Raw genomic sequence first — 14,707 nt, forward strand, 5'->3', positions numbered from 1 at the left:
CTAATTATATACATATTAGGTATTTAAAAAAAAAACAATATAATTGTACAGAATCCATTTTAGCCTATCAAAGACATAATTTAATATTTTGTGATAACGCTAACCGTGACAATATCAATGGATTTGATAAATTTATAAATATTAAATAAAATCTGAGTGGGGGATAAAAGTGGACATGGAAGTCACCCTTCAGAAGAGTTAAGGCCATAATATAGGTCGTATACTAATAGTGTTATGAAGTTAAGCGACGCTGTAAGTGTCAATAAATCAAATAGACCAAAAAGTGTTCAAGTGGTCTCGCATCCATCATTTTCTTACCTTTTATAGCGACTTAGTAAAAGTAAACAAGGTTTTCGGGACTAAAGGCAAAACCCTTATAGATACATCTTAACGGTTACACCATAATGCATTGTTTGGCGAATCAATAAGACGACTGCCAATTCATTTAACGAATCTTTAGTTACATAACTTCAAATAGTTGTGTTTATTGTTCACTATAGTTTCGATGCAGAGCTAAGAACTTATTGGGTGTTGGTATAAAGAAGTAAGAACCATATTATACTTTTTGTCTGAGCCCACAATATTTGTTTAGCAGCTAAATTGATTTTTCATATTTGCTATTAATATCGTATTAAGAGTATTTCCAAATTACCAAATCGGCTATGTTGGCTATTTGGATGGCATCGGTGATCACTTCTGATCTGGTACTGCCGTTTCTCATTTCGAACTGAAAACAATTATTTGGTTGATTGTTTTTACAGATGTGTAGGGCCGAATGTACTCACCATGGCTTTGTCCAAAACCAGAGCGGTTTCTATGTACTTGGTCACTTCCCGGACGTCTCGTTTCAGCCGCCTCTTTTTCCGGAACCTGCCGCCCATGAATCCGTTGACGTATTTGCTCTTCCGGTCGAGTTTCGACTCATTGGCACATCCGCGTTTCGCCTTGTCCCTGGCCTCGAATATCACATGAGGATGTTTCTGCTAACCATAAACGGGCATCGTTTTAAACACTTAAATGTATATTGTTATCATACTAGCTGCTACCCATTTTTACCCGCTGTAATTGGCCAATAACTTTTAGATAAAATTCATATTTTACGCTGGTAAAAAGTGTTACCGATACAAATTTAAATATAGAATACAACATATTAACGATAGTAAAACTTAAACAACACAAAGATACAATATGTGCCTACAAGTATGGGCGCTATGCTGAACGCCCACTCTTTCGTTGGAAATGTGTCAGTTTCACTATAAAAATAACATCTTGTTATTGAATGGCATGTTCCTTTTCCCAAAAAAAGACTGTGTTATATATATATATATATTTTCTCTCATGTGTGTTTTTTTGCTTAATAACGTCACGTGAGGAGAAATACACGTGTAAGCTTTTAAAGAGACAAAGGCAGAAGCATTCATATAATATCGGAATTTGAGTTACACGAGAGCGATTTTATTTCAGTTTTGTTTTCTCTTCGCCTTGCCTTCGGTACTAAAATTAGAAATGTCAAAACTTCTTCTGCAGCTTCTGTTGCAATTTATTCCGCGAAATGGATATAAAACGATCTCGCCGGGGGCCATTTCGATCTCACGGGGAAATCGTTTATAGTTAATGTGTTTTCTTAACCTCTCATCTTATTCCCGTCATAAGTGTATAAACGTCAGAGTATAAAAACCATTATCCACTTTTGTGTGCTTGGAAATGTCACAAGATATAACGAACAAAGTGTAAGTTGTGACTAGCCGAGTATATTTAATTTTGTTTCAAATTATTTTTCCTACGTTATTATTTTTAAACCCTTTATATAATTATAGGAAAGTGTTAGGCGCACTACGTCGTTATAACTTATTATCACGTTATACGACGAAAATAATTTAAAACATTTTTAAGCCGATATACTTTATATACAATTTTTTTGTATTTATTTAAGGCAACCGTTTAACTATCCCAATATGCCGACAACTATTATATCACTAGTAATCATATTATTTACTTTTAATGTAAAAACAATATAGTAATAGCTATAATGAATAAAAATATCCATTATTCAATAAAATAATGTCAAGTAATATTTATGCAGTCAAATTTCAGTGGAATAAAATGAAATGTCGCGTTATATTGCTGTCATATTATCAATAAAAGTAACATGTTTTAGTTTTCATTTTATTTTTCTCGCATAATACATTTAAATTGACCAATTAACCTTTTTTAATTATACATAACCTACACAAATTATAATAATTACTAAACGTTGGATTTTTTTTGTAAAAGTATACAGAAATAGGTGAATATTAAGATGGATTAAAAAAAATCTATAAACTGGACCTATAGTCGTCTATTCTTTGCGGTTGATTAAGTTCTCCATTCAATCGAAGGCATCTGAATATAGCAAATCAAAAGCTCATCATTGTAGTCATTGAATGGTTTATTTACATGTATATTTTACGTATTGCTTCTTTTCAACAAATATTTTTTTTTTTTTCAAGACTTTCGGTGTCGTTATGAATTTAAAAAAAAGTAAAAAGTTGCAGCGCTACAATCCGACGGGCTAGCACAGTTTATACTTTACACCACACACACTGTCCAAGTGGCCATTTATTTGTTAAACACACGCATATATATATGGCAGAAATGTCGACCGAATAATGTTTTCTTCCCACGGGGACTGTCAGTATGGATATGATTAATGGCCGTGGATATACTAGGCGTATAATGGTGGGCAAGATTTCCTCTGGGGCAGAAAAAAGACGATAGCGACGGCGGTGCTCTTCTTCAAAAGTGAAACGCTCCGGGATTCCGGTATTTATAGCCATCACCTGCACGTCCACTCCATTCTGTACACAGTGAAGTGTTATATCTATTTTATGAACCGTCGTCTCAGACCCGACCATATAATACAAGGTGAAAGAGTTCGCTCAGTTCACGTCATCGAGTAGGAGGTACGTTTTAGGTCAATAAAATGACAAAAGAATATTATATAGCGTTTTAAGATTCCATTTTACTTTTTCCACTGTCCATCGGCCGTGAGACAGATACGCGCGCATGCCCCTAAATTGCCTAATCGTTACTCCGTGTTACGATAAGTCTACCGATTAATGAATAAAAACTGGACATGATAAAGAAGATAAAAAAAAAAATTCTTCTCTCCCGAAAAAATCCAAATGCAAAAAAGGTAAAGTGATATTATTTTTTATAATGCTTTCAAAGGATTAAAGAAAAAAATTAAGCCAAAATTATTATTTGCAATTTGTTAGTCGGCAACATTATAAACATATAAATATTATTATTATACATTTTGTAAAAATTACATTAAAAAATGTTTAAACAAAATTTGGTAAAATTTAACGTTAAATAACAGGCTTTAAAGTATTTTCAAAATATAAGGTTTGGGAAGTGAGGTAGTTGTAAACGAACGAGGAAAAAGTAATCGACAGTTTTTTTTGTAATTCTGTTGTAGTTGTTTACAATTACTTCATTTGACATTACACATAAGTAAATCTTGCTTACTGTTTAATTGGTAAATAAAAAAATTGTCCGGCTTAAATAAAAAACAAGAGGAACTCAAGTAATGTATGTAACTCGAGCACCAAAGTAATTATGCGTTTTATTATTGGTATTTTAATTAGACGTCAAACACGGTAATAACGAGATCTTGATTGTACCATAAAAATTGTTTAATAACGGGCGTTAAAACCCATTTATATAAGGTAATTACATTTTATAGATTTTCCACGAATTCCCACGTTAATGTTTCGAATAAGCGGCAAAATCCGGGGAATTAATTGATGAAACGCAAATGATTTTTGGTACTATAATAATATTGTTAATAATATACTGTGTAACATGGCGATACTGACCGACAAGTCTCCACCGTAGAACGGATGTATAATGAACGTCTCATTGCCTATGTGTATCACTCCGGCGACACCGTTGCACGTGTGGAACGCAGCCGTGGCACCCGGTATGTCCTTCACTGTACCGTGATAATAGCAATGTTCAATTTCCTAGATACAAAAAAATATAATACAACGTTAGAGAACAGCGATTACCTGTCAAGAGGCTTTTCATTATACCGATTAAACCGTTGTGCAGTTTAAACGTTTTCAAGTATCGCATACTCGATTGAAAAGTCACCACTAATAAAAGTTTGCAGTTATAATAAATAATCCATAATAATATAAAAAGGGTTTGGTTAGATTAAATGTTTTAATGAAATAACTCCTCCAATATTTTCAAACTGCAGTTTATATTTTTTAAATGAAATTTGTATCTCGTTAGATTTTAGCTACGCTGACAAGTTATTGTTCGTACAATAACGTGTTTTAATTCAACTTTTTTGTGATTTATTTATAATATATAGTACTATCGACGTACGTTGGTAAAATAGCTTATGACCAAACGATCGCATAATATACATCAAATACTTAGATTTTTGCTTTTATAAATACATTATAATATATTTAAAAATTGTTTTGGTATAATGATATACATACTTGTTTGGACACCTGTTCAGCTCCGTGAGGTAAAAAATGTTTCTGTACTAAATTCGGTGCTAGTAATTGACTGAAAAAAAAGAAAAAATTGTATTTTAATGTAGTTACAAGACGATAAAATGAAACAATAAATACTATTTTATGATTAATAGTTAATACTTACATAATTTACAAATTACCAATAAGTTAATACACATTATACAATAGATAATTCAATTAAATTTAATATAGGGTGAGCACTCTTTGGATTTACAGAAAGTCTGCTTAATCTTACGCGCGTTTTTGGTTTGATAGGACATCAAAAAAATGTATTTTATTTCATTACAGGCGTATTTACTTTATTTATGGGCGAGATTTTTATTTTTACTTTTGCCCTTTGCTGGAAGTGATTTGTTCAAATAACTATAACGCGATTTCGTGCAATTTATTTTCGACGACCTTTGAAAACAATTAAATCCCCATTACAACGACAACCCGATTGCCCACTGCGCTTTATATCTATACATTGATTTTCAGCAAATCGAAAAAGCGTACCTGCTAGAAGTGGATTCAATATATTGTATATATACAATGTAAAGAACGACTCGAGTCGTAGCTATACTGTCGTCCCAGTCTTCTTGGTTTCTGACGGCGGCCGACCAAAAGGAGAAAAAACGGGAGTAAAAGTGAAGCAAATAAATAAATATATAATCCGTCATTAGACGGCAGTAAGAGATTTCGAGCTAACTGTCTATAGGCAGGAAAAGAACAAGGAAGCCGGAGGAGAATAATCCTGGGCTGCCATGTCAGATTACTAATACATCGGTCTACAAATAATAGGATTTATTCGTTCAATCCTGATGGATAACATATTATATTTTATGAGCTCTTTCTTTCTGGCAGACAGACTGACGACCGTAAGGAAGTTTGGGGGTAAAAAAAATATATATATATATATATCTTTAACGTCGTTGCTGAATCGCACATAGGTACACGCGTACTGTTGGTAAATATATAGTATTATTTTTAATGAGCAAAATAATTTTTGATCGACAGTGGTAGTGACGTTGGCCAAAAAAGAGCTTACGCATACACGACGTGCTAACAGCGGGGGAAAAAACAAAACGCATGGAAAAACGGCTGATCTTTTTTTTTTTATTATTACTTTTTTATAATGTATTATTGCACACTCAAATGGAAATCAATAAAACGCTCAGCTTTCGGCATCGTAATGCTCGCGTAATCGAAAACGTCAAAATTCCTCGCATCTTCTAGACATACAGGTATCTAACGTGATACAATATATATTATCGTTTTACGGTTAATGCACGTTACAGGAATACGTACTTACAGGAGAAGCGATTTAACGATATTATTAGTGACAAGAAAACAACGAAAACCAAAAAAGCTTTTATCATTCCGATACACGTCAATATTAGTTGTCTCGGATAATAAATATTACTGTTGATCAGACTGTTTTTTTTTATTTATTAAACTCCAGCTAATATTTCTGTATATCGCGTTAAATTCGAAAAAGAAACGTTTAGTTTAGTTTAGTTGGTCACACGTTGCAGACTGGCAGACACGTGTCTAGAATGGCAGAGTGGTTAGAGAGTTACAATAAAGAATCAAATTCAATCCGCTTTAGATATTCCACAGGTCCACAGTGTCTAAAGTGATTTTGTAGTACGTGTTTATCTGAGAATAGTAAATGACGCTCTACACATATTTACACTCCTTATCACTGTAAATGACTAATAATGGTAGTCTACTAACAAATTATTTGTGCATGATGGCCATTACTTAATAATTTTAATATATTTTCTTTTTATAAATTCTTGAACCGTAAGTAATTCGGGGGGGGGGGGGGGCGTCGATTAACTAATGATGCGAAAAAAAGAAGAAGCGAAAAATTTGTCAATTTCTGTGCGGGAACACCGGTGTGATTTACCGAAACCCGCGTGTAATTGAAGATCAAAAAGTTTTTATCCTCTTTGGGTCTAATATTTGTATAATAATATACGTATCGTCTTAAAATAATAACAAACTCATTGAAGACAAGATTATTTACACGGTGTAATTCTACTTTACGAGTTGTTAAACAAAGACGGGCAAATTTACTCGTGTTACGTTTGACTTGTGCGCATAATGTATGTATATATATATATATTTATATTATGAACACGAGCAAACAAGGCAAACTTTTTGGATTTACAGGGTCGTGCGTATATGGTATGTATGCGTGTGCGTGTATATATATATATATATATATACATATATATTATATATTTATGTAGTATGTGTACTGTCGGTGACACAGTCCGGAAGTCGAATTAATATCGTTCCGGCCTGTACAAGTATTTGCGTTCGAGTGTTGTTTATGAAGCCCTCCCTCTTTCCTCCGGTATATATAATAATGTTTGCGGTGATCAAAGGCGATTTGCGTGTAAATTATGTATACGAGAGCGTTAAGTCGACGCCGGCAAAAAAATAAATAAAAAGAAACGACGATAATATAATAAAGTACCGTACGCGGAATGCGTATAATATATTTTAAATTCCTTTGCTTTTCACGCGCCATAAATTTGATCAAATTTGAATGGAATCGCGGACAGACGGGTTAAACACTTTGTGTGTGTGTGTGTGTGTGTTCCCGGGAAACCCTTTTGCTATTGAAAAGCCTCGGTCGAGAATGGGTTTTTTGTGTGTGTGTGTCAGAAAATGAACACCTATTTCCATATCAGGCAGAGAGAGAGAAGAGAGAGAGAGAATAGGGTCGACGGACGGACGGGAGGGATGACAAAGCCATTATTATGTTTTACATGTCAAAGGGCCGTGCGGCGGGTCAGGATATAGAGACGAGTCGGACAAAGGAGAAGGTAGGAGAGGTCGGCGGGATGGGGGAACTTCGCACTCGCTAATGCCATTCTCTCGTCGGTAGTTATAAGCGACAATTCTAGAACGATGATTGATTACCCCTTCTGTCCGAACTTCTGCCCTCCCCTACCGCTCGTAACACACGCAAGACTAATGAAAGAAACCCGTCGGCGGCGTGCGTTTCCTTCAGAGATGTTGCCGGTTATCCATTATGATGCATTATATATATAAGTGTATGTGGCACTTGGAAGAAATAAGATATTGTTGTGTTGGCGGCCGTGTGTCTGTCGATATACTGGCAAAAGTGCTATTTTTAACTATATGTATATAATAATACAACTGTCATTTGGAATGCATGCAAAACGATGACGCGACCTATACGATTAATGGATTTCCTTTTAATATTATTATTTTTTTTTCCTCTACCGCTATGTGACCTGATTGAGAATTCCTAACGCACCTCCCGACGTGTGCGTACGTGATCCCGTAATAATAAAACGAATATTGCGACTAAGATTCGGACGCAAAAGGAAAAAAAAATGGTAAAAAAGGGAAACGAGAATTACTTTTTTACCGAGAGCGACATGTGCATAATGTCGGTTTGCCAGTGAAAGAAAAACCGGACGACAGCTGCTAGCAACGAGCTTTGAGCTGGAAAGAACATTTTTTCGTGATAAGTAACCAACTATTTACTCTTCTTTTTTAACTCTGACGGTTTTTAATGAATTCTAAAAAACGATTTGCCTTTTTTTAAGCAAAAACACTACCTTTATCCCGAATACCTATTATATCTCTAACATACTATTTATAATAACATCCTAGTCCCATTCTGTCTTGACGTCATGACGGGTTTTCAAATATATTTTTTTTGATAGTTGTTAGTGTGTGTTTAAATTTGTAGAACAAAAATCTGAATAGATATTCAAACATTTTAAATAGTAAAATATGGTTTGGGAGTTGCCATAATTATTATTAAATTTTTCGGTCTCTATATTTATCTTAATTAAATATTATTTGTTTAGCGTATGGTAGTTTCATTAAATAATAAACCGTAACGGTCATTTAATTAAATAAGTAATACTAGATGGAATTGAAAAAGATAGTTCAATATGTTAAATTCTACATTAATGGTCTAAGTATGTTTTTACTTAAAAAAAAAAAAAATATATGATTTTTATACAATAAAATGTATATAAAGGTATATAATTATTTTGTAAATCTGTGCTTATAATATTTTTTCATAAAGTTAAATTTAATAAGAAAAATTAACAATTTCTGTAAAAACTTATTAATGTTTTTTAATTTTAATTTTAGTTAAGCAAACCTCATTAAAACAACGACTTCAAAATGGTGATACCTATAACTGGAAAATATTTAATTATTTAAATGGATCGCCGCGCCGTAGAAAATATCCGTGTGGAGAACTTGAAGAAATAACGAAGCCGTTCAAAACGAAAGACAATAAAAATGTGTCTCTCTTATGATGCATGTAAAAGAAAAATCGCAGCTGCTTATAAACTAGAATCGTCATGAAATAGTTTTGTTTAAAACATGAGGATAGGAATATTTCTCTTTTTTATCCATCAAACCGAGCAATGCGACCGTTCTCCGTAAATGTCATGCAATATTCATACGAACGTACTAATACATACTAAAAAAAAAATGTATAAAAAATGCGTTCAATAGAAAATACGAGTACACATCTACTATTAGGATTTGTCATTTGACGAATGTCCAAAAATGTTAATAAAAATCGACAATGATAATTTTTCAAAATTAAAACGCTAAAAAACACATAAACGGTGATTTATTTAACTACACAATAAAATATGTATTAGTTACACCAGTTATGTATTTATATATAGGGTGTTTTTTTATATAGCCTAACCTAACCTAACCCATTAAAATTTGTAATTATCAAAGTTACAACTATTATTGTAACTGGTAATATTGGCACATATTTTATTTTCCGAAATGGCCAATCCCGAGTTTGTCGGGTGATTTACAGTTTTGGTAACGTTTAACTTTTTATATCCGCATTTCTAGTTAACAAAAAAAAAAACGCATTCGATGTATTTAGTCGGCGAAGAAAATCCAACGGGGAAATCGAAATAAGCTAATGGGGAATAATAAAATAATCAGACTTTATGACTTCGCTATACAGGATTTCGCGGTTTAAAGTTAAGTTTTTTGTAGGTAAGTCTCTCCTCTCTTTCTTCGTCTCACTCTTAGCCGTTCGGATAACACGTAATTTCTCTTTTATCCCCCAACAGTTGCAGTGCCGAAATACGTTTGGAATACATAAATAATCATTATGAAAGAGTGTGTACATTTATTTATATATATATATGTGTATAACGAACGGCCAAATATAAAGGGAACAAACGGCCGGTAGGGCGTGAGGCGAAAAAAAAATGAAAAATATGGTAATTCCAAAGTGACGCATAAATTTCAACGTTTCGCATTTTAAAATCCTACTGCTCTTTTCAACCTAGACACAATGATTTGATCGTTATCGGCTGCACTGCGTTTTTAATTCAGCACCAGCCTCGTTCTCTCATTTGCACCGTCGCCGTCCGTTACTCTGAACGGAGGGAAATTGTCGGCAGAATTATATGTATATATATATATATGTTAAAAGTTCCGGCAAGAGTGTATGGAACAAAAGAGGGGAGAGGAAACAGTGAAAAAAAAAAGAAAACGGCGCATACCTACACACACACACACACACACACATATATATATATATATATACATATTATACATATACATCTTTTCCCCCTCTTTATATTCTTCGGCTCGGTAACGGAACTGCTTTTAAGACATTGTACACGTTAATGCTATTGTCCCAGCATACCGTACCGGATGATCAACGCGCGTTTCTTGAGCTGTTTAACAACTATATAGGGTACAGACCATTGTTAACGTTAATTTGAAAAAAAAAAAACAATAACCTAAGCGTATAAAATAATATAAAAGAATACGCAGTTACCGTTTCTCACGAAATATGAACATGATAATCAGTTGTTGTGATTTTCAACGTTGCCAAGTAGGATAAAATATAATAACAGTTATTTGTAATCCGACATCAGAATATTACAAGATAGGAAACTGCTGTTGGCAACATTTTTTTTAATCGTAAAATTATGAATCGAGATTGGTCTGCAAAGACTGTCATCGATAATATTATGGTGAGGTCAAGTGGCGATCGGCCATAGGTCGGCATATGTACACCGGGGTAGTCCGAATTTTATTTTTTGCCCCTGGCATCTCATAGATTTCTTTACTATCCTTAAGACCGCGAGCATGCCAAATTTCAACTAAATTGATCAATGAAAACACCTGCTGTAGTGCTTTGAGCTAAGGGAAGTCAGGACAGCAACCACGCTTGTAAGAGGGGCGAAGAAAACATTTTAAATTCGATTACGGTTTTTTTCCAGTTATCACAAGGAATTCAACAAAGATAAAATAGAGCAAGGATATAAATCGTGGATTTATAAAATGCAATGTGAAGAGTGTGGTAAATGTTATGCAGGTCAGACAAAACGAATACAGCTTCAAAGAACATAATTATTATAAGGAACATACAAATCAAGAGCGGATACTAACCATAGCATAAAATCAGGGAAATTACTTAAGATAAACAAATAGTTTTAAAAAACTTATTATATTAAAGGACAATAGAAATGTTAAAAAATAAGAAAAAAATGTTTAACCGGGACTTAATCAATTACAAAATATTTTACTAAAATTTGTAAATACACTTATTGACGATGAGTCATTACTTCCGATATGCCGGTGCTATAAAGGTATAATAGGAGGTTGTTTAACCGTAATCGGTCTAAGTCTGTTGTGAGCGCTGATGATAATAGCATTGCTACCGAAATACGCAAACACGTTAATGTGTATCATTGCTTTTATGGTTAAGCGTTTTTTTTTTTTAGATATTTTTCTTTAAAACAAACGATTATTATAAAACTAAATATTTCATATTTTTAAGACTTATGTAATCATATGTCGTTTTTTTATAACGTTTATACGTTGTTGATAGAAAAGCTGAATTTCCTAAAAAATGTATACTAGATATATTATATGTGATGCGGAAAGCGAAATGGGACTTCTTGCCGGTAACGTCGATGTCGAGAGAAACGGCAAAACATTAGCAAACTTCAAAGTGTAATAACATTGTCAGTTTTGTTTTGGCTACAAAGATGTACCAGGTATCAAATTGTTTGAAAATCAATGAACTATCAGAAAATAGCAGTAACATAATTTTGGGAAATGCCGAAAAGAGGTTCTTTTTCTCTTTCCGCATCGCATATGAATTACTATAGGATTTACTATAGTAGTATTTATTTTACTTACGTGTTGAGCTCCAGGTCGAGACGAAATTTATGGTTGAACGCTTTTATTAGTATTGAAGTTCTGTGAAAATGTTTCCCCATCTGCAAAACAAAAAAACAACGTTATAATGACAACAACAACAATAGCAATAATGTTTAATACGGCGATACACGTATTACGGTTTAAAGCTCGCCATATAATTTACAACACACATAAGTACAAGCGCGCATATAATATGATTGTACCTAAACACAACCGACTAGTAGTTTGTAACTATAAAATTGGCCATACAATGCGAATTGGAATTCGCTAAAAGCTTCAGACGGACGGGTTTACCGAGTTCGACGATGTGTATATATTATATATAAGATAAATATAATTTATATGACCGGACTACACATTGTTATATTACACTTGTGTAAAGAGAACGGGAACAGTTCAATTCTATGGGGAGACTCTAATTGACATTTGCCGTGCACAGTTTATTGACTATTCTCAAAGGGCGAATAATGTAACCCGGAAACGCACATAGTCATCTGTAAAAGACAGCTTTGATCATGTGACAAAGCTTAAGTGGCCTTTAGCAACGCACGGCAAACTTTCTATGAACAATACTCTACTCGAGTCGCACACCACGTGTAGAGTAGGCTGTAAGAGACGGTTGTAAGAGAAACAAAATGGCCTGTTTTTTGTTTAAAAATGATTTTGTTGTTGTTCTTTTTTCCCACACTTCTCTTGCCGCTCTTTGATGTTTTTTTTTTTTAAACGCACAAAGGCCCTATATAACGTTATCGAGACTTATCGTCCAGCGAAAAGATCTTCCTATACCCACTTATTATTGTTATTATAAATGAATGTTCAAAATTTATGTGTAAATTATTATTTTTATAAACCGCTAATATTGGCATGAGGCCAAGTGTTTGATATTTTGATTTTACTATACAAGTTATACAGATAAAATGAAAACAAGTAGGTCTATCGTCTCTGGAGAGCTAATTGAATTTTTTTAAACTTCCAGAGGATTAAAAAAAAAAGTCTATATCGTCTAACCGACATCTTTTATCGGTTGAAAAGGCTCATAAACAAAGTACACGCGCAGCCGTAAAACGTTTAAATGATATTATGGTGCCACCGCAATCGCAAATGACTAATTTGAATGTGTAATCATTAACTTAAGTTGGAGTTGTGTGCTTCCTTCATAATATTGACAATTGACATGTTAATTTTGATCGAGGCAAAAGCTTCAAGTGGTACGTTTAAACATATATTCCACACAGCTAATAGCAAATGCCAATTAGTGAGAAAATGATTTACTTCAGACGTTTTTATCATGTCTCGTGTTCGGTCGTTATAATTCCAGTTATTGCGCGTTTTGTGAATGCCATGTTTTTCTCGAGACGCTGTTTCAAACGAACCTCTGAAATATTATTATAATGCATTTCGAATCGACTAAGAAGAAAAATTAAAAAAAAAAACACAACACACCTTCAACCGGAGCAGAGATTCATTTTTTTTTTTTTACACAGGAAAAGAACTATTTCCATTTAAATTCGACTTCATTGGGATTTTTTTTGTTATATTAAAATTTCTAATAAAGTTTAAACATCAAAGAACCACGTCGAGTGTAGATGCTTTTTTTCTTATTTTCAGCGCTATTTTGCCGTGTGTACCCAGTTATTTAGAGTATATTTTTTCTGTTACGAAAATTGCGTTCAATTTGAATTCAAAGTCTTTGTTGTCACCCAATCCGAAAAGTTTTTCTCGGGACTTTCACGTTCGCTACACGATTTGAGAAAAGAATGTCAAAACTTTTGCGCGAAAATCAAGACTAATAAATCACGGGCAACGGATTTATAGGTTATGCGCAAGAAAAGTATGAAGATCGTCCCTTGGTCCGCAGATAAGCTAAATGTATGCGCTAACATGAAACAAAACTTTAACGCGGGACCGAGATTAAAAAGAAAGCAAAAAAAAAAAAACATACATTTATCCATTGCAGGTTAGAAAGAACTGTGCAGCTCTAAGAAAAGGAAACTCTGAGAATATTATAAGTAAATTAAAAAAAAAACCGTATTCTGTAATTGGCTAGAATTAAGAAAATAATAATTATCGAAACCAGGTGAAACGTTAGTACAATTTATAAATTGTCTTAATATTATTAATGGTACTTTTTTTTTATCAAGGAATTGTTTGAAAGGTAAACGCTATGTATACACTTAATTCTAAAAATGTTAAAAGTTCACGATTTTGTGTACACCCTGACATCGAATATTATAATAACCTTTGAATGATTTTGACTACCTTGTAAAAATAACTACCAGTCGATTATAATTCGTGGCAAATAATATTCTAGATTTATAATTAATTTGAAGTTTAGGCTGAAAGTATTTAGTTTAAGCGCTCGGTATAATATTGCGCGTAGGTAGAAAAACAAAACAGTATTAAAACAATTCACTACATTTCCCTTTTAAAGTTCGTTTTAATTTGAGAAATAATTACTTTGAAGCTAAAACTGGTTATCGACCGCCTAATTAGTTTTACTTTTTAGTTATAGTGTTTTTGTGTCAGCTTTTAATATTCAAATAAAATTACTTTCGGAAACACGATGGACGTGCCTTTACATAAATTATCGGAAAACTGATACTTTCGTGAAAGTAATGGAAAAAAATTTAATTAAATATTGTTATTTTGGATCTTAAGAGATTTAAACCGGATCATATTTGGCGAATCGGTCGGTATTTTAGTTTCATAATAAATCATAGGAGAACGGCCAAGGCCTGAACGCTCTAAAAGCGGTTCACGATTTATTTCTCCCTTTCATTTTCTATTAATGTGTATAATATAAATGTATATAATATATAGTTATAGTTTTTTCCCTTCAGACTTCAGAGTAAAGTAAATTGTATTTTTCCATATATATTTATACCGTTATGCTTTGATCCTTGTCCCACGACGTCTTTAGAACTAAAGTTAAGTTTTTCTTTTTCTAAAGGATAACTTCCGCAATAATT

General features: G+C 33.1%; 1 protein-coding gene across 5 annotated transcripts in view; it reads right to left on the minus strand.

The window, feature by feature from the left end:
• LOC126840903 (disintegrin and metalloproteinase domain-containing protein 11) overlaps positions 1–14,707 on the minus strand; it is a 200,482-nt gene that overhangs the window by 23,197 nt on the left and 162,578 nt on the right. For 3 of the 5 annotated variants that reach the window (XM_050576904.1, XM_050576906.1, XM_050576907.1), the window contains exons 5-9: positions 11,718–11,797; positions 4,497–4,566; positions 3,861–4,007; positions 786–983; positions 653–727 (exon numbers count right to left, since the gene is read on the minus strand). In XM_050576904.1, the coding sequence (XP_050432861.1) occupies positions 653–727; positions 786–983; positions 3,861–4,007; positions 4,497–4,566; positions 11,718–11,797 (570 nt within the window). The remainder of the gene's footprint in view (positions 1–652; positions 728–785; positions 984–3,860; positions 4,008–4,496; positions 4,567–11,717; positions 11,798–14,707) is intronic. The other 2 variants (XM_050576905.1, XM_050576908.1) reach the window with 1 other exon arrangement.

Source organism: Adelges cooleyi, unplaced genomic scaffold (assembly GCF_023614345.1).
Source record: "Adelges cooleyi isolate 19-005CV unplaced genomic scaffold, UGA_ACOO_1.1 ACOO_flye_CR_arks_rails_tigmint_CR_PRNA_376, whole genome shotgun sequence".
NCBI classification, from domain to species: domain Eukaryota; kingdom Metazoa; phylum Arthropoda; class Insecta; order Hemiptera; family Adelgidae; genus Adelges; species Adelges cooleyi.